The sequence below is a fragment of the Lynx rufus genome, unplaced genomic scaffold (genome assembly GCF_022079265.1).
Source record: "Lynx rufus isolate CCGP_SWC_20201006 ecotype Redwood Valley unplaced genomic scaffold, mLynRuf1.p SCAF_3, whole genome shotgun sequence".
Lineage (NCBI taxonomy): Eukaryota > Metazoa > Chordata > Mammalia > Carnivora > Felidae > Lynx > Lynx rufus.
The window spans coordinates 199,541,010-199,565,886 of NW_025814845.1; the positions used below are offsets into that span (position 1 = coordinate 199,541,010).

General features: G+C 43.1%; 1 protein-coding gene across 1 annotated transcript in view; it reads left to right on the plus strand.

The window, feature by feature from the left end:
* CSMD1 (CUB and Sushi multiple domains 1) overlaps nucleotides 1–24,877 on the plus strand; it is a 1,672,960-nt gene that overhangs the window by 985,880 nt on the left and 662,203 nt on the right. The window contains exon 9 of the mRNA XM_047092364.1: nucleotides 11,960–12,037. Within this exon, the coding sequence (XP_046948320.1) occupies nucleotides 11,960–12,037 (78 nt within the window). The remainder of the gene's footprint in view (nucleotides 1–11,959; nucleotides 12,038–24,877) is intronic.

Sequence of the window (24,877 nt, forward strand, 5' to 3'; positions counted from 1 at the left end):
TATCAGGCTCTTGGAAATTCAAGTCCTTCATTTAATTGATGAGAAAAAGATGAGGCCCTTGGCTCAGGATTTCAGACACTTTCAGAAGTGAGACTGAGGCTCCGATCTCTGGACGTCGAGGACAGTCCCCCTTCCTGCTGAACCAGACATTTCACAAAGTGGGTGCCCACCTGCCAAGGAAGGTGGCTTCTCCTCAGAGTCCCGCTGGGAGAGCTGGGGAAACGGCAGTGGAAAATCTCTCCACGGGGTATAACACAGACATGAAGAGTGTTGAGGGGAAAAAGACTCAACATCTTTATTGGCAAGTGTGAATTTTCTGAGATAATTATGCGTACATCCCTCTGAATAATATCTACATCTTAACACACAGAAGATGGGGAAGGAGAAAAGGTGTTTCCAGGGCACACAATGTCACTCTCTCTTTTTAATCTCCCTTTCTCCAGAATGTCTCCAATCGGTGTCTCCTTCTTGTCCCCTCGTGTGTCCCTTGGTCCCCTCCATCCCCTGTGTTTCGAAGGAAATGACCTGAAATTAACTTATGTGGGAAAAAACAATAAATCACTACAGAGTTAAGGAAAAAATCTTTCAATCCCAAAGTGTTCCAAATCTTGAATGTTCTTATCTCTGACAACTTAAATTGCAGGGAATATATATTACTTAATTGAGGTCCATGATTTGTTAAGCACACAAATAAAGTTAACTGCCTTCCTTCCAATAAAAACTTTTATTGTAATTACCCTTCAAGTTGGCAAAGGATCCAATAACCAAGTGTCTGTGGGTATCCCACAAGAATCCTTCTATCACCTGATCACGATCATTGATGCAATAATACAACTTCACAAATGAAAACTTTCTCTTTCAATTTAGTGACGTTAGACTAAGACAGTCCGATAGTCAACCAACAAAAACTATCAACAGTAAAACTTTTAACGTTGTACAGTATTGGCAATAAATAGCTGAGACTTTTCAGATCCAAAAGATCACTTGTAACACCTTAGAGAGGATGATCTCTCCAACAAACAAAAGATTCTGGCTGCTGAAAAATAACAAATAGTAACAAAGAAATCTGATAATGTAGTTCCTAAAACTCAGTTGTCCGTTTTCCTCATGGGTCCGTGTGAGGGCATCATAAAATCTAATAGACAATGTAAGAATGGATAGCTGAGTGTGGACTAACTTACAAGGGAGCCTCTGGCAAAATAGCCTAATAAAGAAAAGACAATAGTTATTTATTTCTACATTAAATATATACATATATACATTATAATGAGAAGCTCCCCATAAAATAAACAAAATAATGTATGGACCATGAGATCATGATAGTATGACTAAAAGAACAGAAGAATAAGCACATTCATTACTTTAAATGCATGTAAATATCTATAGCATTTTTCAACTACCAAGTTAAACATTTTTTTTTTTTTTTGGGTAAAATTCAATGTTGGCAAAGGTGTTATAGTCAAGATATTCTTAAATAAACTGCTGAGGTAAACTGGTATAGTTCTTCTAAAAAATCAGTTTAATACTGCAGATTAAGAGCCTTGACTAAAGAATATCAGTTCTATCAACGTATTCTGCAAATGTGGTCAGAATTTACTGATGTGGTCAAAAGGTGTTTGGTGTTATAAACAATTGTCAGGAGCGAGAAAATGTCTGTGAGGGAACTAAATATGTGGAAAGCATTTTTTTTTCAAAACTATTCAAAGACCTCAATAAATCTAGTTTAAAAAAAAACTATGTAATGACAAGAAAAAATGCTCAAAGAATCATACAAGCAGAATAAAAATATATTTCCACTTTTGTTTGTATTCTGCAGATATCACGTGTGTCTTTACCTCTATAACCCTTTTAACTCACATATGTAATGCACATAGGGTTGGAAATAAATACACAAATAATAGTAACAGTGGTCATCTTTAGATGATTTGTTCAGTCACTTTTGTCTTCTTTCTGAGAATTTTTAGGTTTTCCCAATTTTCCTGCCACGTCCACATACTACTCAATCATAAATAAAAACGTTCTATAGGGAAGGAAAACAAAATCAATTCTGTGTGACTCAGTGCACATCTTTTGTTAGAACAGGATCAACGTTAACAGACATTTGAGTCTAAGTAAGTAACATATGAGTTCATCAAAGCATTTCTTTGATAATTATTCAGGAGCAAATCACATTCTGGCTTTGAAAATTTAACGTTGTAAAAAGACATGTCGACTCATATACAAATACGATAAAGCCTTGGTTTGTGAGCATAATTTGTTCTGGAAACATGCTTGTAATCCAAAAACTTGTATATCAAAAAAAATTCTCACATAAGAAAAAATGGAAACTCAGATTATTGGTAACACAACCCCAAAATATCCATATGAAAATGATTACAATACTGTAATATAACGCAAAAGTATTGAAAAATACAAAATATACAGAAAAATAAACACATTAACCTGCACTTTGCAAACCTTCGTGGCTGGTGTGAGAGCGATAAGAGAGAGGAGGGTTATTTTGTAGAATGACTTTCACTAATGGAATCACTCCTATCTACTGGCTCCATGGAATCTTTTTCTGCATGTGGGCCAGTGTATGCACTGGAAAGGATGTTGCCTACAGAACAGTATTAATAAACTCGTCATACACTGTGTTTAATGTAACTGGCAACAGGGCAGCAGAGGAAAGGGTCTCTATCTGCAGGCATCCTGACCTAGAATGAATCAGAGCATTCCTAAGCTCCCTCTTGGATGGAAAAGCCAAGGCCTGTGCATAGGTGCTTGGAAGTGACAGAAAATACACACGTGCCACCTGTGGGCACCTTCCAACGTTCTGAAAAATCACCCATTCCTGCCAAACATCGTGGCCTGAGATGAAGTATCTGAGCATGGGAGACGATCACCCAGGGTCCTGGAGAGAGAGAGAGAGAGAGAGAGAGAGAGAGAGAGAGAACCGTTGGCTCAGTTGTGATCATGTCATATTGGGCATCACGCACTACGCGTATTGCAAGACATCGCTTATTTATCAAGTTAAGATTTATTAGAAATGTTTGCCCGTCTTGTGGAACACTCGCCAAACAAGCTCCTCACGGTCCAAGGTTTCACTGTATTTAAGCATTATATCTTATGTTGTAATAACAAACTTTTCATAAGAAAATTTTACACTGCCAAGTGGTTAAAGTGAGTGGCATACTGCATAAAGGAGGCAGGCCGCCTGGGTGGCTCATTCGGTTAAGCTTCCGACTTCAGCTCAGGTCGTGATCTCCAGGTCCGTGAGTTCGAGCCCGGCGTCGGGCTCTGTGCTGACAGCTCAGAGCCTGGAGCCTGTTTCAGATTCTGTGTGTGTCTCTCTCTGACCCTCCCCCATTCATGCTCTGTCTCAAAAATAAATAAAACGTTAAAAAAAAATTAAAAAAAAAAAAAAAGGAGGCAGCATGGCCCCCTGGAGAGGCAAGCAGGCTGTAGAATCAGAGGTCCGAGCCGAATCGGCTCTACCAGTAGCCGTGTAACCCAGGATAAAGCAATTAACCTCGCTGTAAATCGTGATTTTACTGGAAATGGTTGTAATCATGGCGGAACTCTTACCACACTGTGATGGGATAGAATAGGATGCACGCACAGCACTCTGCTGGAGTCAAATGCGTACTGATTTAAACATTATTGGTAATAATCACAGAACGATAGTAATAACTTATTGAAGTATTGATGACAATACTTCCATGGGATCCGTGGCTGGGGGGGGGGTGGGTAGTTACAGCAGAGTGTGGATACCAGACAACACACCAGGAAGCCTGTGAACGAGGAGTGGCCAAAGGGGCAGGGACACACGGGGGCGGGAGGGTGATCTGGGCGGGGCTGGTGCCCCCCCCGCCCCCCGCCCTCTGGAGAAGGAGCTCTCTGTGCCTGTGACCCCAGCACCGTGCGGGAGTACAAGCGGAGAACTGACCAGAAGACCTAGCGGTAGGGAAGCCACAGCTCACCTTGTTCAAGGCTGTTTTCAGATTCAAGATAGGACGAGACGGGGCCGGGGCGGGGCCCTTCTACGGAGCTTCGCTTCACGCCTCAGCTACCCCCACAGCAGAGCGGGAAGCCGAGGCTCCTCCCCCTGACGCAGCGTCAGGCCGCAGGACCCAGAGCTACTCACGCACGCGCCTGCGTCCTTCTCGCGAGGCTGGGGCTAGCGCGAGGCTTCACCTCCTGACCCGCGGCGTTTTATCACCGCGCTGCCGGCGGGGAGGGGTGAGTACGGGGCAGTGGGAAGCTTGAGAGCTGCAAAGAACCTTCCCGTAGCTGTGTGTTGGTGTCATTTTCTTATTCTTAGTTACTGTTGTTAATCTCGTCCTGGGCCTGACTCGTAAATTGCACTTTATCCCAGGTGTGCACACGTGAGTAGGACAGGTGGTAGGTCGGAGAGGGGTCTGTGCTGCCGGTGGGTTCGGGCGTCCGCTGGGGTCTGGGGCGGTGTTCCCGGTGGGTCGGGGGGGCCAGTGGAGCGGTAACACAGTTGGTTTGGGGGGTTTCTCCCGCTGCTCCCCGGGAGAGGACAGAGGGGGGACCGTGGCAGCCCATGGGACCACCCAGTCTCTCTGCTTGCTTGCTCTCTGGTTCAGCATTCAGTTTTGTTTTGTCTCGGTTTATGACGACGGGAAGTAAAACAGTACGTTTCTGTGATAATGGAATTGATCAAGCAGGAAAAAAAAAAGTTTGTGCAGAAAGAGGAGGAATTATGGCACTGTGTTTTTGAGGTGCTGAGCTCTCGTAGAGACTCTGGTTTTAGATGGGGAAATGGGCCCATCGTCTATCATAACGGACATAATGAGAGATTGTGTGCATACGGATTATCAGTGTCTACACCAACCATACATTAATGATAATTAACCAGAATAGGAAATTGAGGCAATACTTACATGTTTACTGATCCTTGTTTAACTATGGGGGCATTTTGCTTTGGGCTTTAAACATTGTTTTTTAATGTTTGTTTATTTTTGAGCGAGAGAGACACAGACAGAGTGAGAGTGGGAGGGGCAGAGAGAGAGAGGGAGACACAGAATCTGAAGCAGCTCCAGGCACAGAGCCGGATGTGGGGCTCGAACCCATAAACCGCGAGGTCATGACCTGAGCTGAAGTCAGACGCTCAGCCGACTGAGCCACTCAGGGCCCCTAAACATTTTTTTTAACGTGTATTTAATCTGAAATTTGAACACTCTTATTATAAACAATAATGAAATCTAATGAAGACATGTTAATTTGGTTGGGGGTGCTAGGTAATTAGATCTATTAATGAAGCAATTGAATATTTTGAAGGCATTTCTAAAGAATTAGGGAACAAATATTCTTAGGGGAAGAAGTGAGTTTTACAGTAAAAAATGCAAGCCACTGGAATTGCTCAAGATATAACATTTTCAAAACATTTACTTTTCTCTTCAAAAAAGATTGACAAAACTCTGGGAGATACTAGAGTTTTTTTTCCCCCCTACTAATAAAGGAAAGCAGAAAATGTGCCTAACAACCATGAACCAGAACCAGTTTTTTGTGAAGAATGACATTTCTACCAATTCAAGAATAAATTGACATAAAAATGGAAATTTAAAATAAATCATATTTACCAAGGGGACAATATAAAAAGACAATCTAAATACAAAAGATTAATAGCTTGTAGGATATAATTGCTTACTTGCCAAATTAAATAAAAAACAACTGATTAATTGCAAGTCGAAGAGAACAAGAGTGTTTCTGACAATGAGACAAGGTCAAATACTTTCATTTGTATATCTGCTATGTACTTAAGTACTTTATACACCGATATTAGATGCTACATGTACATTTATATTTAGTAAAATTAATGAGTATGAGAATCTGAGTCAATCATAAGTGCAATGAACAGGGTTTATATTTTTATTTGCAAACCTTGAATTCTTGAGATAGTCATTGCTGTGTACACATGACGCAATTTCCTCTGTGAGTTGTAAGGTTTCTCAGTGGTTTCTGTCCCTGTATTTAGTAAATTCGTTTTGTTTGAAACAATGGTGCATTTATTTTATTTATTTGAGATGATCCGAGCTCTCCTTTATAGGGAGAGCATTGTTGCAGACATTGGTACGGGAAGCTCCAGGATGTCATTGGTGGAAGATACGGCTTCCTAACAGAGGTGTAATGAGCATGAGGACCTTTGTGAAGGCCAGGCGGCCCTTGCCGGGGACAAGGCGGGGAACCTGGAAAGCATCCAGGACTGAGCTCGATTAGGACCCCATCATGGATGTAGGAGGGGAAGGATGTTCCCTTTGGAAAGGGTTGAGAAAGCCGTCGCTTTACGTAGAAACAGTAATATTTTTTTTTTATTTTTTTTCAACGTTTATTTATTTTTGAGACAGAGAGAGACAGAGCATGAACAGGGGAGGGGCAGAGACAGAGGAAGACACAGAATCTGAAACAGGCTGCAGGCTCTGAGCGGTCAGCACAGAGCCCGACGCGGGGCTCGAACTCACGGGCCGTGAGATCATGACCTGAGCCGAAGTCGGACGCTTAACCGACCAAGCCACCCAGGCGCCCCTAGAAACAGTAATATTTATCTCTTATCATATTGCCACTCTAAACATAGTTATGAAAAACTGTTGTCATTTCGATATAGTGGTTTTTCCCTCAAATCTCCAAACTACCTAAAGTGGGATTTAGCCTGACCCTGACAGATTATAGCGAAAGAAGCTGATAGAAGAAAAAGAAAGAAAGAAAGAAAGAATAACATATCCACTCTGTTGCTATTTTCCAATCTTTTCTACTCTTAACCTGCAAATGTTATCCCTAGAATTTTCCCCTTATTAAATGTCCTCATAGGAAAGGAACTGAAAATACCTATTTGAAGATGCTAAATCTGAATTCCTGAGAAATGATCTTAGGCAGGATAGACCAGTGAGTCTCAGACTCTAGTGATAGCATTTATCCAACTGTCTCTTCCCCACCAAACAAAGTAATGAAGAGAAAGGAAAACAAAATAAAACAAAACAAAGCAAAACAAACAAAAAAGCAAAGCCAGGTGGCCGTGCTAAAAATTTGTAGCTTTAGGCCAGGCCCAGCTCCAGAGTTCCTGATTCCATACATCTGAGGTTGACCCCAAAATTAGCGTGGCTGTCATTCAGGAGATGTAACCGTATCATCCACTGTAAGACTTGAGACTGAATGCGCTAAACACGTCTGTCCATGAGAACTTTAGGCTGCTGGCAGAGGTGGCCCTGGGTAAGCGATCTTTCTGGAGATGCTCCCATCTGTCTGCCCTACTGTCTCCCTCTCCTCCTGCATCTTTTCTGGCAAGAGGAACTCTTCATCCAGGTCTGCGGAGAGCCGCTGGAGGGGCAGGAGGCCACTGGATGGAGGAAAAGAGGGGACATGGGAGGAGGGCCCTTAGAGGAATGCCCAAGCCAACTGCCCTTTGTTTATAATGTCACCAGGAACCAGTGCTGTGCAATTAGAAGACCCAACAACTAGAAACAAATTAGGACTCAGTGGGGCAGATAGTCTTCATTACAGCGCCATCTTGTTGGGAAAAAAAATCCTGGGTGGAATGACCTTCACACAACTGGATACACTTATTTACAACATTCCAGAGTTCATCAGGCTCCCAGATAGGACGTGTGTATTTAGAGCCCATTATCGTGCCCTGAAAGCTACTCTTTTTATTTCTTTTTATTTTCTGAATGCGTTGAGTTCTGTTTGTGTTAATCTGTTTCTTTTGGGCGACGTTTGCTTTAGTTTCATGCTCTTTATTATCTCCCGTTGATTATCCTGTTCGTTACTTATTGTGCATTCATCTCTTCTCTCCTGAGTAACTTCAAGACAAAGTTACTACAGCCCAAGACAGCGGTTATGATGGGTGAGGCGCATGAAGGCGTTCCCCAGTTCAAGTTAAACCATTGTCCTGGGGAGTCTGACAGACAAGGTCACTGCAGCCAGCAGCACTGTGGTGAGGGCAGGTGCCAGATCTCCTTCTCCCACCAGACAGAGAGAAGGATGAGGAAGATGTCAGGTGAGGAGGGAGCACACAGGAGAAGAAAGACCCTTGATGCCCATTGATGCTTCTCTGCTAGGCAGTTGAACGTTAGGGAGCAGGATGCCCCCTAGGGGATGTCCTTTGGGGTTAATACCCTTGGAAGGAGGAGAAAGCAGCTGTCCTGGGTTTCCTGGAGGTCCTAAACAGTCCCAGCGATGCACAGGGTGCTTGGAGTTGAACTTGCTCTCCTTCGGGACTTGTATACGCTCATGTGCATTAGTGTGGTCGGCCCCTGGAAGGTATGACCCCGGGAGAGGTGGCTGTCTGGAGGTCAGCATTCCCTGAAAGGGGCTGACACTGAACACTATCCACCGACCAGTCCATCCACGAAGGGGCATCTCCGTGGCACGTCTCCAATATCCACCAGGAGTGGCTGCACTGTTTGGAGTCCCCTGGTCTGGCTGCAGTACCGGCCGTAACGACCTGCTTGAGCTGCATGACCACACTGGGCTAATTCACTCATTTCTCATCTGCCCTGTTGGGAAGAGCTCTTCAAAGTCTATAAAGCACTTCCACACTCTCATTTTCCCCCTGGTGAAATTCACAGCAAAGGGACTGACAGTCGTTGAAAAGATTTAGCAACTGAGTTTGTGGTGTTTAAGTGATTTGTCAGATTATGTGACCATATTAACGGGGGTAAGATTCAGAGTCCAAGGCCAGACTCCTTTAGATTATGCCAAGAAGGGAGTGCTTGAAACCCCCATATGCCACTAAACAGGTGGGCTCATCAAAAGAGATCCTGTGAATAAGAACATTTTGGAAAAAATGATTCAGCAGTCCCTTAGGTAGAGAGTCCCAACTTGCCATCATATTGGTGTAACTGTGAAGAATTGGCTCCAAAGCAAAGGTCGGTGGTGACAGTAGCTACGTACAGTCATGTCTGACACGGAGTCTGCTTTTCACTTGGCTGGTGGACCTCCAGTGTCCTGGGTCCTCTCCTTTCCTGCCACATCCCAGCACACGCCCTGTCCCGGGGCATCCCCAGGGTCTCAGGCAGGTGCTGCCCCATCCCAGGAGTGCTCTCCAGTCCTGTTGTGCCCCACACCCCATGTCTGCTGTCCCAGCATGTGCCCCACACTCTGTGTCCCAGCAGCCCGTAGACAGACTGTCAGGGCTCATCATCAGAGCTGGCCCCGCCTCGTTCTCAGTGCCTTGACAGCAAGATCCCAAATGTCCAGGTACCCTGCCACCGTGTCTTACCTAGAGTTGTGTGTCTCAGCCTTGGTGGTGAAAGCCGTGACCCATCACCCTACCCATCTGGCGGCAGCTTTGTCTTGGCCGCTCCTGAACCCCAAATCTGCTCAGTGGTGAGCACTTCCCCATCCTTCCCAAGAGGCTTCGTGTGATTCCCTCCTTGGGGGAGGTTTTTTCAGTGATGCCTTCCCCCTGCAAAGGTGTGGTCAGTGCCAACGGGAGGGAATTGCTTCCTTCCTCAAATGCAAGAGCTTGCTTTTTAAGAGGGAGGTGGGAAGTGAGGTAGAATCAGCTTTTATTTTATTGCAGAAAGAAAGTAAAAGTATCAGTAGACTATGCTTTCCCTTCAACTTTGGTGACGTGGAGATGATTTCGAAGGCCAGGTACAGGGCTCTCTGTCATCTTTGGCTTCCTTCCTTTTAGGGGGTCTCCACCTCCATGCCTCCCGCAGTCAAGCTGGCAGAACACAAGGGTTCTGCCTCGTGGGTTCTGAGTGGGGAGATCTGTATCCCAGTCACATATCTCACTCTCCGTGTACTTCCGACAAATCCGTGAGCCTTGGTTTCCCGGCTCCCTGGTATGAGTAAAGGTCTGTATAAGACCTACCTGAGTGGTGGGAGAATTAAACACCACGGTGGGTTTGAAGACGCGTCCCGCAATGTAAGCCGTTAACCAGTGTCCGTGTGAAGAGGCAGGTGAAATGTGCGGTGTGGGACTCTGAGAAGCAGAGATGTGGAGACCTGTACCCAGGGGGCCAGAAAGTCCACTGACGAGATGGTGGCAGAGTGCAGAGGGGTCACAGGTTCAGTGACATCAGCTATAGAACAACCCGAAGGGCGCTTGCTGTGGCCACCGCTAGGGCACACGTCTGAATACACAGATAGGAGAGTAAGAGCAAACACCGTCAAGCACGGAGTCTATCGTGTGCTCCCCTGGGTTACATTCGTTATGTCTACACCTTCCTCATACAGCCTTCCCACCCCTGCATTCGACATCAGCATGCCCCCTGCATTAGGGCTCTGCAGAGAATCAGAGCTAATAGGCTCCATATGATTTTTTATAAGAAATTGGCTTTCCCAGTTATGGGAGCTGAGAAGTCCCAAGACCTGTAGGGCAAGTTGGGTGAGGTGGAGACCCATAAGGGCTGATGGTGTAGTTACGATCCACAGGCTGGCAGGCTCAAGACCCAGGGAGAGCTGATGTTTCAGTTTAAATCTCAAGGCAGGAAAAGCAGCAGCAACAACGACAACAGTGGAACTAATATCCCAATATGAAGACAGACAGGCAGGAAGAGTTTTTTGCTACTCAGGAGAATGTCAGCATTTTTTTTTTTCTATTCAGGCCATCTACTGATCAGATATGTCCCACCCAGATTAGGGAGAGCAGTTTGCTTTACTTAGTTGATCTAAATATTAATCACATTCACAAAGCACTGTCACAGAAATACCCAGGATACTGTTTGACCAAATATCTGGGCACTCTGTACCCACTCAAGTTGACACATGAAATTAACCACCACCTCACTTTACAGAGAAATTAACAGATTCTGAGTTAAGTGACTTACCCAGACCACATAGCTACCAAGTTGTTAGCAAAGATTTGAACCCGGATCTGCATACTTTGAGTTACTCTAGGTCATCTCATTTGTGTGCACGATAACTGTTCAAATTAAATATTATATTGTCAATATAAATATTAAATTATTATTTAAAAGTATTTTTTAAGGTTTTTAGAGACAGAGACAGAGCGTGAGTGGGGGTGGGGCCGAGAGAGAGAGAGAGAGAGGGAGACACAGAATCCGAAGCAGGCTCCAGGCTCTGAGCTGTCAGCACAGAGCCTGACGCAGGGCCAGAACTCACAAACTGCGAGATCATGACCTGAGCCGAAGTCAGACACTCAACTGACTAAGCCACCCGGGTACCCCTTAAATTATTATTTTAATGTAAATAACAATAATATATTTTTACTATTTAAAAGACTTTTAAATCAAAATATTATTTCCTAGTTTCTTCTCAAGAAATGCCTCCTTACTTTTTGTTTTCTAGAAATGACCAGAAAAGTGAAACTTCTTAAAATGTTTGATGCAGGACCTGAAATCACTAAGGAACATAAATTTAAGCTTGAGAACTATGACCCTAGAAACCAATGTCATGTATGCCTTTCTTTTTTTTTTTTTTTTTTAATGCTGTCTATAGATAACAAGCATCTAGGAGGATTTTCATTCTTTTATTTAACATCTTATCCCCAGCACTCAGAACATGATTTCCCATATGAGCTCCCCATGAATGTATGTATGTTAAACTTTGTACTATTAAATAACTACATGAATAAATAAATGAGCAGCTTACATTTTATCTAAAAATTATCATGAACGCAGCAAATTTAGAAAGCTCTAGAGTCACTGCACCTTCGTTGAGAGAGCAGTCTGCCTGAGTACTTGTTGAAATGGTGGTGATTTCTAGATGGGCCATCGCTAGTGTCGAAGGTAAACCACAGCCCACATCATTTTTAGCTTCTGACACTGCTGTTATAAGATGCGATCTTGCTGCCTGATAGCCTTGCATTAATTATTCACAAGCTCTTGTACTTCATTTGCTTTGCATCATTAACCTCTTAGAACGTGTCCCACTTTCCAGAGGTTGGTAAGCACGCAGTCATGACTCAATGCTGTGAGGATAAAGCACTATTTTGTGATATCCCTTTGACTCTTACCTACTAATGGCTTTATTTTGTTTCTTGCAGTGAAAAAGGCAATTGAATTGAAGTCAAGAGGAGTCAAGATGATGCCCAGCAAGGACAGTAGTCATAAAAACTCCGTCTGTAAGTCCTCTTTTCTTTCTATATGAGGATTGATATGTCAATTAGAGGGGACACAGAGGAGAGAATGGATGCGTCCTGGAGAAGTAATCCTATAAACTGCTTTTCTCGCTTCCTCTCTTTCTACTTTTCTACCTGCGAAAGTATTTGCTGGAAGAAAGAACGTGCACTGGCTTCACATTGTTGGGGAAGAATGTCCTGTTGACATTGTCCTAAATGAATCCGCTAAGTGTGTTTCAAATCTGTCTTGACTCTCTGCTCTCAATGGTCAGTGTGAGGCTGGACCTTCCGATTTCTCTCATGAATAAGTGTTCCACGGCTAGCATTTGATCCCTGCTTCCCTCCATTCTTGTACGGATCTTTAGGATATGGAAGTCTGGTCTTACCATTTTCCTCGATCATCTGTCGCCTGAAGAATAAAATAGCTTTAGGGCAAATCCTGAGTCCTTCCAAAGAGGAAATACATACATATATATACATGTACATAAAGACCACATGTATACAGGGTCCATTTGCATATGCCTGGCATGTGGTAGTATTCCGTCACTAGCTGTTGGATGACGGGAGGTGTCTCCTACCACCTACTTTTCTAGTGTCTTCTCCTGGAAGTCTCTCGTTATTACTCAGCTGAAGGGACCCCTTGCCATGCCTTGGATGATGTCACAGTGCCTCTCTGCCAGAAGTAACCTGCCTCCCTTCACTGAACGCAGAAACCCATGTCATGCTTAGAGACTCCCCTCCCCCTCTGAAGGCTCTCCTGACTCCCAGGCAAGGTTAGCTGGTCCCTCGTTTGGTTCTTACCTCTGTGACATCATTTATTTTGTCAGTTTCACGGTGCGTTTACTGTCTTACGAAATGCAGCTCCGCAGGCCCCATGGTGATACCCAGGTGGGTTCATTTCCAGTGTGGTCCTTGCTCAGGCACCGTTGTTCCTTTTAGGACTTTGAAGCTGTCGAGTTGCCTTTTCTGTTCATTCCTGGTGACTTCTTCTGGTGTCCCTACTTACCTGCTCTCTTTGTGCTCCTTGTCCAGTGTTTGGGATCTACGCATTTTATCCATTTTCCCACTGCCTAGCATTTAGTAGAGATGGAAATCTTGGCATGGACATCTTGTGTTCCCTCAGCCCAACCAGCTCTGATTTTATCTGCGTGATGTATTGGGCTTCTGCATGAAGTTTTCTCCATGACAGATACTCTACAACAGCTAATAAATAAGCAAAAATAGCAATATAAATCTTTTAAAAATCACTTTGTAGAATGACCTACTTCTGCTTCTCAGTATCCCATTTGTATGGTATCCTACTCATTGCCTGTGGAACAGGGTCCATTGACTATACGATGGCCCTGTTCCCTGGCCACTGAAGAGGACAGAGAAGTAGACTCAGACTCCTAGGATGTAAGTGTCAGATACAGGGCATGTCTTAGATCTCTCAGGCTACCATAACAAAGTACCCTAGATTGGGTGGTTTCCATTTATGTCACATGGTTCTAGAGGCTGGAACGTCTGAGATCAAGGCAGATTGAAGTTCTGATGAGGATTGCTTCCTGGTTTATAGATAGATAGCTGTCGTCTCTTATATCCTTATATGGTGGAGGGAGAAATCATCTCTCCTGTCCCTTATCAAGGCACTTATCCCATCATGAAGGTTCATGCTCATGACCTCCTTGCCTTCCAAAGGCCCACATCCAGATACCATCACACTGGAGGTTAGGATTTTAATAAAACAATTTTGAGAGGATGCAAAGATTCAGTCTATCAAAGGACGTATTACTAGAACTCTGACTAACCCAGGTCCTTAGGTACCACACACACACAAAGTCAATCTGTAAATATTTTCATTACACTTTCTATTTGATAATCATGGAAAGTGACATTCAAATCAGATTGGACTAAAAAAAAATGGAATCCAGATGAAGGCAGAAAACAACTAAGTGACAGAGAAAGAAAGGAAGGGTTTTATTAATAAAGTTTTGATAGTTTTTATTGCTAGCTTTTAATTCTGGATGTTCAGTAGGGTAGGGGATGTGGTATTTATAATAGTTTTGTACTTTATATTTTATAGTTGGACACCTTACAGAGATGACCCACAGTAATGTAGAACCACACAGCTGCTGAACCTCCCCATTACATCAGTATTAGGTCAACACCGAACTTCTCTGCTAGAGCAAAATGTAGACGGAAGCTATCTTTGTAAAGAGAATGTCTCTCTGTCCTTATCTGAACATGAAGTGACAAAGGCCTGATTACTCACTTGGTGTGAAAAAGGATGCTGTCCTTTCTCCAAACAGCATTAAATTTGGTTTTGGTTGTGAGACATGAGAGTTAATTATTAGAAAAAAATGAAGATCGAAGAAACTGAGGGCCTTCTGAGGTCCACGATATAATAAATAATAAAATGTTATTTACACAGAAGTCGTGGCCAGAAAACTAAGTGACGTGTTTCCTAGAGAAACGGACTTGGACTTTGAAGACAAGGATTCCGTGGTTGTAAAAGTATGAAGGGTAGCCAAGGTCAGGTTTCATCATTTATGAATTTAAAACAGTAACATTTTAATTAATGCTTAATTTAACGTTTTAATTTGGTCAAGTGGGTAAAGCAAGGTGTTTATAGATTGCCCTCTCCAGTATACGTCGTGTGATGGGCATTCAGCAAACCACACCATGAGGAACTGGATTTTCTGTGATGAAAACAACCCTTTAGTAAGTAATCCCGCCTCACATTATTCTCCTCCAGAGGGGGCATCTGGTTCCTGTTGGGACCCTGTTTAGGTTGCTAGAAACTGCTCAAGATTCTGATCATCCACACAGGGCAGACTACCCAAAGATTCAGGTGTTTGAAGAGAAACAAACAGAGAAAACACTAGACAAGGCAAGGAACCATGCCTTCTGGCAATGTCGATCCAAGCCTCCCCAAGTGCCAGGAAGAGAGACAGATACCTGGCTGGGGAAACGGAAAGATTTGACAGACTCCCTCAAGGAATTCATGGTTTAATGATGAAAGGCTCATATAATTATAGCAGTTAGGTCACTAGAGTGCTGGAACGAGGTGACGTGTACTATGTTTTATAGCAAGACTAAGCAAGGATTTTATCACTTTTATGTTAGGGAAGTTTGTACAGATCTATAGTGGCTGGTGCATAGGTTAAAAGCAGATTCCCCGTTTCATCGGATAGACAACCAGTGCCTATATTGAGGTCCATTTTCCAGCCACTTAGCACACATCCCTTTGGCCAGCGTGCATTTCCTTCCTAGACCTGCCTTGGTTCTCCATTTGGTCCGAGACCAGCTCCATGAGAGCGGAGTGCTCCCAGCCAGCAAAGCCCTTCCCAGCTGGTGCCTTTACGGGATCACACGCTGCACTTCCTCCTCCCCAATAGCCCAGCTAACAAGCACTTAGCACGTATATACTGACTAAATAAATGAAAAAGGGGAGAACACAGGAGAGGCTCATTTTCCCCCATTGTGGAACAAAAGCCCTACATATCCTCTCTTCTCCATGGGATTGATGAATCTGTGAATTTTGCTCTGGAATCTATATTGGTCGGTTTCTTTATCCAGCCCTGGTTTCACGTTACCAATTAACCCCTTAGTCATTCACATCTGTCCTTCACATGCACAAACGTGATCACATAGTACAGGGGGTGGGCACAAGCGGGGATATTTTAGCCCTTCTACATAATGAGGGCAATTAATTTCCTCCATTACCTTGTAGAGTGGAATGATGTACAAGTTTGTTTTTTCATCAGGTTCATTCATTATTGATTAATAAGTGTTTTCAAAAAATCTCAGAGGTAATTAAGGTATTCATTCTGCCTGTTGCTCTACATTTCTAATCGTTTTAAGCTTTGGCAAGATTGCAACATAAATGGGGAGCATCACTCCGCAGAAGGGCATCTGGAGGAAGCTCAGTGACTGTTCCACCCTGAGCTTCCCTGCTGTTTCCCAGTGACATGGGGTTCGCCTTTCTTCTGAGAACAGACCCTCTCAACACCAAGTGGTAATTAAATTGTCACTGCCTATTTTAAAACGGCGGTAACGGTAGACACAGTATGTCTTCCTCTTCTGAATCTTGACAGTCGCCTACGTGGGATACAGTGTTAGCAGCCCCCCATGGGAGAACCAGGAGCCTGGACAATCCGTTAGTGCCCTTCTAACTCCAAAATATAAAAATCTGTAGGGAGGAGGGTAAACGAAAACCTTGGTTGTTCTTTTTCAGCTAGAGATTGTTTTCCCCCTGTAAAGTTAAGGACAAATGACTTTACAAACTCCACATTGATTTGTTGTAACTCATTCAGATGTATTGATGGCCCATGCTGTGTACTGAGCACAGCGGTCACAACAGTGGATACCCAAGCAGGGTAGGACATTGATGCGGAATCATTATTTAATGTAAAATAGAAGAAAACACTATGGAAAAATTGAACAGTATAATGCATTACCTTATAAACCCTTGGGTAAAAATAACAACAGAACATTATAAAATAAATGACCCTAGAATTCTCCTACATTTGACTGTAAACCATTTATTTCATTGCCTTTGTGTCTATGGATAATCAATATATTTTTTTTCTACCTTGAAAAATAAAAATACCTGAAGCAAAATAGTCCAAGTTGCCAAATAGACAGTCCTGTTAATGAAAAGCAATTGATCAGGTATCGTCTTCTATAATGATACTCAGTAGTTCCATTTTTTCCCTCTGGCTTTTCTTTTGAGTCAGAAATAATTATTTGGAAAGGCAGATTTTAACATTTTTGTAGCTCTGTTTTTAGAATGATACAGCAAAATGATGCCTTAACCACTCTATACAGCTAGAGATACAATCACAACTATATAACGTCTGATTTACCTTTTTAACACACATGACTGGTTAATCCATTTTCTAAAATATACCCTTATAAATGACTTTCCATCTGTCTGGGGTCATACTGCATTTATCCCCTTATCACTATAATTGCTACACTCATAGTGTTCATTTTCTTAAGTTTGGAAAAATTTAAGAGCGTGTGGGATATACTTGTGTGAAATATTCTCTTTTTACTTATATTCTGATGTGCGGTGAAGAAAAAAAAGGGATTAATCTTGTGTCTTGCCTAGTTTCTTGCCTTCTTGTTGGACGCTAAGCTTAGTGACGTTATCACCAAGGGCTCAGCCCAAGGACGCTCTCCTGTCAGCCCTCTCTCTGCCAACGGTGACTGGCGTAAGCTAGGAAAACAGCAACCGTGAATTCTCATTAATGGGGTTAAAACAAGAGCTGAAGAAAAGGCAGACCATCCCAATAACTGTCTTGGTTGGAAAGCACTTCCTGTGCGATCACTGGAACGGAGTGAGCTGTGTTTGGCTTAGCGTCCTGGACTGCCGTCTGGATTTCCAGACTCTGACATCCGGCTGCCACGCAAAGTGTGCGCGCCCCCGTGTCAGGGACGTCTCTCGGACCGGGCCGTTCCTTTTCCTCGCCGGGGACCCGGAGCCTGGTGCCGGCCCTCTCTCCGGCAGCCAGCAGCCCTGCGCCCTCCCAGCCATCACAGGCCGGCCGTTTCTCCTTCGCTCCCGGCCGCCATGGTCCCCGGCCGGCCCGCGGTGTTACCGCGTCTGCCTCCCCCAGCCTCCCGTCCGCCTGCTTCCCCGCGGCGGGTCACGCTGCCGCGAGCCCTCTGGGCGACACGACGGTGGCTTCCATGCACTGTACTCTGTCCCCTCCGCCTCTTGCCCTCCTCCACTGGTCGGGACGTGTTTCTTCAAAACCGCCCGCATCTTCCGCCCGGCTCCGCTCCTCTGTTTCCTTAGTTTGAAAGGATGCTCTCGGAGGACTCTCATCCCTCCCTTCCTTCGGCGAATCTCTCACAATTTACCTTTTCTGAAAGACTCGCTGGCCATCCTGCTTCCACAGGTCTTGCCCGCCCGTTGTCGTATCCCTCGTGTTCTTCGCTCTGGTTTCTGTGCACCACTCGCCATGACATATCCCATCCACCACGCATGTATTTTTACGCTCTGCTTGCGGGGCGTGTGTGCGTGTATTTGGATGTGCGTGTCTGTGTGTCCTTATTCCTGTCTCCCCCCCCCCCCCAAACTAGAATATAAACTTGAGGCTAGAGCTTTCCTTCTCCTTTCTTCGCCGGTATCTACAAGTCTCTAGCAGAGTCACATGCACACAGAAGTTGCTCAAAACGCTTGTCCATTGAACGCCTGAGTGTCCTAGTTACGTGGTAGCCTGGAGCAGGGTGACAGAGTCGTGCTCACACTTTTCTTCAGTGACGTCATTGTATCTCACATCTCATTCATGCACACAGTAGTCACACATTGAGGAAAGACCAAGAGCTTAGGGCTGTTCAGAATATGTTCCTTCCCCAGAGGAAGTTACAGCCAACTGGTATTTCTGGTTATGTAAATATTTATCAGACAGCCTGTCGTAATAAACGTGGCAACATTTAGTGAGCTTTGAGTAAAGATACAAGTTTATTTTTCCAAACAGCAGCACATCGACCCATAAAAAGTAAGAATCTACAGAACGTTAGGATGTGAAACAATTACATTAGTCACGTACTATGCCACCAGCCAAGTCACCACACCTTCTGCACGAGACCTCTTTAACGGCTGGGTCACTTGAATATCTCACGTATAGACATGCGCTTGGCATTGGTCGAAAGTATGCTGCATTATCAAAATCACACGTATTACATGAAAACGACCCTGTTGATTGAATCACACATCAACGGCAGTAACATTCTGTAGTCTTAGAACGTGATACCCACATTTTCACTGTGAGGAATTGATTTTCTTCAAGTGTCTGTTATGAGTTACTAACAAGTAGTAAACTCTCATTGTCAGTCTAGATTTTGTGCTCTAGGAGGTCAGCGACCGCTCTGTGGTGCACCCGTTTCCCCCCGGCACTACCGAGTGAGTCCGCATGTCAGCGGATCGCGGACTGGGACGTGCCTGCTTTTCGAGAGGTCGTTTAAAGAATGCAGTGGCGAGAGGCGGACAGCCTGTCTCCTGTGTACCCGCCCAGGTTCAGAGCTGCAGGGGGCTGGGACGCGGGGAGGGGCAAGGGAAGGAGAGCGTGTGAGGCGATGAATAACCCTGAGTAGCCCGCTTAATTCACCTCCGAGGCAAGGCTACCCGGGGAACAGAATCATCCAGCTGGTCAGGATGCTGTGTGGTTTCCACCCCTGAGACTTTATTCCGGAAATAATTTTCATCTGGCCCAGTACCTGCATATGTTGTTGTTCTGTTCACCCCCACATGAATCGTCTTCAAAAATTAGAATGATCTGCTTTACCCATTCCCCCCCAAAAAGCATGCTTTGCTTCCCAGTACTGTCGTTAGAGTCACTACACGTATCATTAAATGGCCAGCCGTCCTGCCCATCATCCGGCTTTGTTTTTAGGGGACCTTCGTGCTCTATTATTAATGGGTGATTTGTCTGAATGGTTGCAGACTACGGTGATTTGTAATCCCGCTACAGAAAAAGCCATGCCTGCTTTCTCTGTGCTGGGTTTCCGGCACTAAGTGCTCTAGGTCTTGCTTCGAAGTGGATTTTGACAGTAGGAAAAATAATAGCCCCATTAACCTCTAACAGTTGTATAAAGGTTTAATAAAACACGAGGGATAATTGCCCCAATCTACTGTGGTCTATCATAAAACGTGGTAAGAGGGAGTTTTGCAATTGTGAAAGATCCTTGTTTTCTTAACAAATGTAGCACGAATCCCCACGTAGCACGAATATGCTAGATTTCATGAATTGCTTCATAAATCAGGTAAGTAAATTATGCTTGCAGTTTCTACGTAGGCCTTTGTCACTGCAGGAACTAAAATATCTTTCAAAGTGCGGTGGGAACCCCGGCTGCAGAGGGGAGTGCTGTCTGGAAACCGGGTAGGAACAGCGTCACTGGTAACTAGGAGGAGAAGAAGGTGGCTCGTCAATTATTTAACACACCACTTACACAGATAATTGCTTAAGTAACCGGGAAAAAGAAAGGACCTATGAAAATATGTAAAATAAGATACAGCTTGATTGGATCAGAGACAGTTAAATGGTACTGTAACCCTAATAGGAAGTAAAATGCTTTTTCAGAGATTTCAGCGTACAATTATGGAGCGTAATTGATTAACTAAAGGGAAAAAAACTCACTTTGCAAAGCGACTGGAGAATGCATTATTTTGTTTGAGAGAGCTCGCAGATGGCTGCAGCTCTGACAGGACAGAATGCATCGTAGCATTTCCGTCACTTGTTTTTTGAGAAGCCCAGCATATCACATGTTGGGTTTGTGTTTTCATCAAACTTTATAAAACAACTTAACCTTCCAAAATAATTGGATGAGAACGGAGTGCCGAAGAACCGTAAGGCTCTGGAGCCCTTGTGGGATTATTGGTGTTTGGGTGTCAGTACAGTTAAAATAATTCCAGCAGCAGTTAGAAGGAATCACCTTTCTGTTGGCATTAAATTACCTTACATGATGGAATGTTTGCTAGTGAGTAACTTCCATCAGAAACTAAAGAGGAAGATAATTAATCATGGTAACTCCTTTATGAATTCAGTGAAAGCCCTCCATTTTACACATGAGGAAACTGAGTCCGTGAGTTAAATTAATTAGCCTCACGATAAAGACAGAAGAGCTGGAGCTAAAAATCAAGTACTCAGAACATCAAGGGGAGTTCAGAAAAAAAAAAAGAAATACACACCCCTGAAGCCCCATCATTTTATTTAAATCACATTTTGAAGGTGCCAGGAGGAAACTGAAAATATTTTCAGATTAAGTCCTTTGAGCGCGTATAACATTACAGAATCATAACATTACAATGGGCTTCCAGTTTTTGGGGAGAAATCACTTTGCCCAGACTTGGTAACTTTGCCTCGCTGAATGAGAAATTTAGATAAATGAACTGATGTTGACCAAGCGGTGATTATGCTGATAATTTATGTTAATTTTAAGGAAGGCGATTAGCATGTTCAGTAACATGGAAAACACAAGAAGCCGCATAGGTACCGCATGTGTCTAGATTGATGGAGAAGTAGAAACACCCACTTTTCTTCAGTGATTCAGGGAAAGCCTGTTGGGAAGACATGGGCACATTCAGATTCGCTCCGGCGAACTCATGCCCTGCCCGTATTACAGGTGATCCTCCAAAGCCTCGAACACCTGTCATGTGCCCTACAGTGCCTTTGTAACATTTTACTTGTTGCCAGTCTCTTTGACTGTTTGTTTTGAAATAATGATAGATTCCCAGGAACTTGCAATAAAGTCTACAAGGAGCGCTTGTACCTTCACTGTTGTCCTGAATGGTAACATCTCCCCTGTCTGGAACGCAGTAGCACAGTGGGTCCAGTGACTTGGGGACAGTCCACAGAACTGATTCGATTTCACTAGTTCACGTGTGTGTGTGTGTGTGTGTGTGTGTGTGTGTGCGCGCGTGCGTGCGCAGCTCCGTGCAGTCGTATCACGTCTGTGGGTTCTTGGAGCAACTGTGATCACGGTACAGAACTCCCTGTGAACAGCACACGTCTATTCTCCACCTGTCACTTTGCTGTTTCAAGGGTATCTTGTTCATGGAGCCATGAAGTGTGTAACCATTTGTGACTGGCATGTGCCGCTAGCACAACGTCCTTGCCATCCACCCAAGTGTTTGTATGTAAAGTTTGCTCCTTTTTCTTGCGTGTGGTGTCCCATGGCTTCCCTGTACCCTGGGTTGTTCCTCCTTTGTCTCGTGGAAGGATGTTGGGTGTCTTTCTGATTTGGGGCTTTTAGGAACAAGATGCTAAGAATGGCTTTTGCATGAACACGGGTTTTTATGTCTCTTGGATAAATGCCAAGAAATGTAATTGCTGGGTCATACATGACCTGTATGCATATGATATTTGCATGTATTGATTTATGAGAAATTGCCAGACCTATTTCCGGAGCACCTGTATCGTTTTACACCCTCACAAGCAGTGCATGTGTGAATCCATTTCCCAGGGGCCTCAGCAGCACTCGGTGTTAGGACTAACACAACAACAACAACAACAACAAAATTGGCCATTCTGAGAAGTAGGCAGTGATATCTCATTATGGTCTTAATTTGCATTTCCTTAGTGGCCGATGATGTTGGAGATCACTTCACGTGCTCATCTGCCATCTGGGCACCTTCTCCAGTGACATGTTAGCCCACATAGTTCACCCACTTTCTGTTTGGATTGTTTTGGTTGTTTGTTTGTTTTTCTTGTTGAGTTTTGAGGGTTTGTTATATATTCGAGATGCGCATCCTTCGTTAAAAATGCAGTTTGCAAATATTTTCTCCCAAATGTTTTCATATTTTTCTGTCTTCAAAGGGCCTTTTGTAGAACCAGTCTCTGTCTCTGTCCCTCTCCTTCTCTAAGTTTTAGCTGATAGATTTCTGTCAAAATAAATAAATAAATAAATGAAGTAACTTCTGGTTTCTGCAGACACACATAGCATGGACAAGAATAGCGGGCAGGTGGCTGCCCTGAATAGAAAAGGTGTGAGGAGCAGCACTCTCAACAATAGCCAAATTATGGAAAGAGCCTAAATGTCCATCAACTGATGAATGGATAAAGAAATTGTGGTTTATATACACAATGGAGTACTACGTGGCAATGAGAAAGAATGAAATATGGCCTTTTGTAGCAACGTGGATGGAACTGGAGAGTGTGATGCTAAGTGAAATAAGCCATACAGAGAAAGACAGATACCATATGGTTTCACTCTTATGTGGATCCTGAGAAACTTAACAGGAACCCATGGGGGAGGGGAAGGAAAAAAAAAAAAAAAAAAAAAGGACGTTAGAGTGGGAGAGAGCCAAAGCATAAGAGACTGTTAAAAACTGAGAACAAACTGAGGGTTGATGGGGGGTGGGAGGGAGGGGCGGGTGGGTGATGGGTATTGAGGAGGGCACCTTTTGGGATGAGCACTGGGTGTTGTATGGAAACCAATTTGTCAATAAACTTCATATATAAAAAAAAAAAAAAAAAAAAAGAAAAGGTGTGAGGCCCCATCCCCAGAACCCCATGACCTGTTGGGTCTTTCAGGCTGCTTGCAGTAGTAAATCCTGCAGCTTAAATGACCTACACATAGAAGGCCAAGAAACTGATGAAATGTCCTCATTCATAATCCCACAATTGATTGGATATTTTCATGGGGATTCAAAGGAATTATAATAATCTTAAAATAAGGGAATTTAAGTTATGGAAATAAAGCTTACTTCAAATAATAAAGAGTAAAATATATTTTACAAATTCTTACTGATTTTTTTTTCAAAATGTCCTTTTACTTCTAGTTTGACCGTATATACTTAGGTTTGAAATGGACGATTTTTTCCCCTTACTCTGCTGTCTTGCCTGCAAAATGGAATAGCCTTACTATAAGTCATCAAAGAAATGTAGTGATGATATATTGACTTCAGAAGTGTTCACCAGTTTTCTTTTGTTACAAATCCATCCCAAGTAATCATCACAGTAATTGAAGTAAATCAGGTAATTTAATCGCAGCAAATTATTATATTTTTTGATGTAATGCTTACCTGATCATATCCCTAGAATTCAGTGCATTTACATTATTTTTATAAAGAAGCAGCATATGGAGAGATGTGCTAAGTGGAAGTTTATGCCAGAGAAGGAAAATAAGTTGTGTTTTAAGATACATATGTGAAAATACATGGCAAATCAAGGAGATAAGCTAAGATTAACAAACTGGGTAATTAGTAAAGTGTTTTGCAGACAGAAAGAACCATATTTTGTAAGCATTGTGTGCTGCAATTATTATTAGAATGGTTGCAGGGAATTCAGTTTGCTTATTTAAATCACCTATTTTATAGTTTCATCTGTCAAACTGAAAGGCATATAAAACTGAATAAACCATGTGACATCCAAACAAGATACTTTCATTATGTACCTGGGAAAACCTCAGCTTCAAGTAAACATTCAAGTTTGGTAATTAGCACGTAAGAAATTTTCCATACACCCCCAGCCCCAAGAAAATCTTTGCAGCTTTTTTTCTTGTGCAAATGCATGCATAAATGTTCCACAAACCTTTGTAGGTTTCTGACATTGGGAAGAGTGTTAGTTACAGCTCTGCGTACTTCTCAGAAGGACTGACTCATCTGCAAAGAGGTAGAATAGAGTTAGAAGAATATCAAATGCATTAGGTAACTGTAATGATTACAGTTGTAATTTCTGTGAAATGAAAAAAGAATCCTATTGGAAAATGAAGCGTTTGCTGATTGGGCTGTAATCCACCTGCAGCCGGCCATGTTGCATGTGCTCAGAATAGGGTGTAGATACCATCTATTCCACCCACCATCAAAGGGCCATTTTCCTTATGTTCAGTCACACAAAAATTATTTATGGCAGATTTTGACCCAATTTTAGTTTTTCATTGCCTGCTTTTTACATCACAGTGGCTTGCTAACACTTGCTTTAGTTGAATGAATAACTTCATTTCTGGTTTTCATTTGTTTTGTAAATGAAACAAACAAACAAACTAAAGTCTCTATTTTGGATGTTCTTGTAAAGTATACAAACATTTTTCTCCAGGATTATCATCTTTCAAAATAATATATATTTTTTAATCTGGTAACAAAACCAAATAAACAGACATGCCAGTAATGTTATCCTCTGTATCTGTAAGCTCTAATTAGAATAATATAAAGCCAGACTTGTGTTTTTCGTGGTTTTTACATTAACCTCACTGTATTAAAAGGCTTAGGTGGAATGTGCTTTGTTAAAATGAGGCTGAGTATACCAGACAATTTGAGCAATCCTTTTTTATTTTTTGTTACTCAGCATTTGTTTTTGGGCATTAAGTGTTTTCGATAAAGGACATTAAGTTGCTAGTCCTGCATTATAGCAC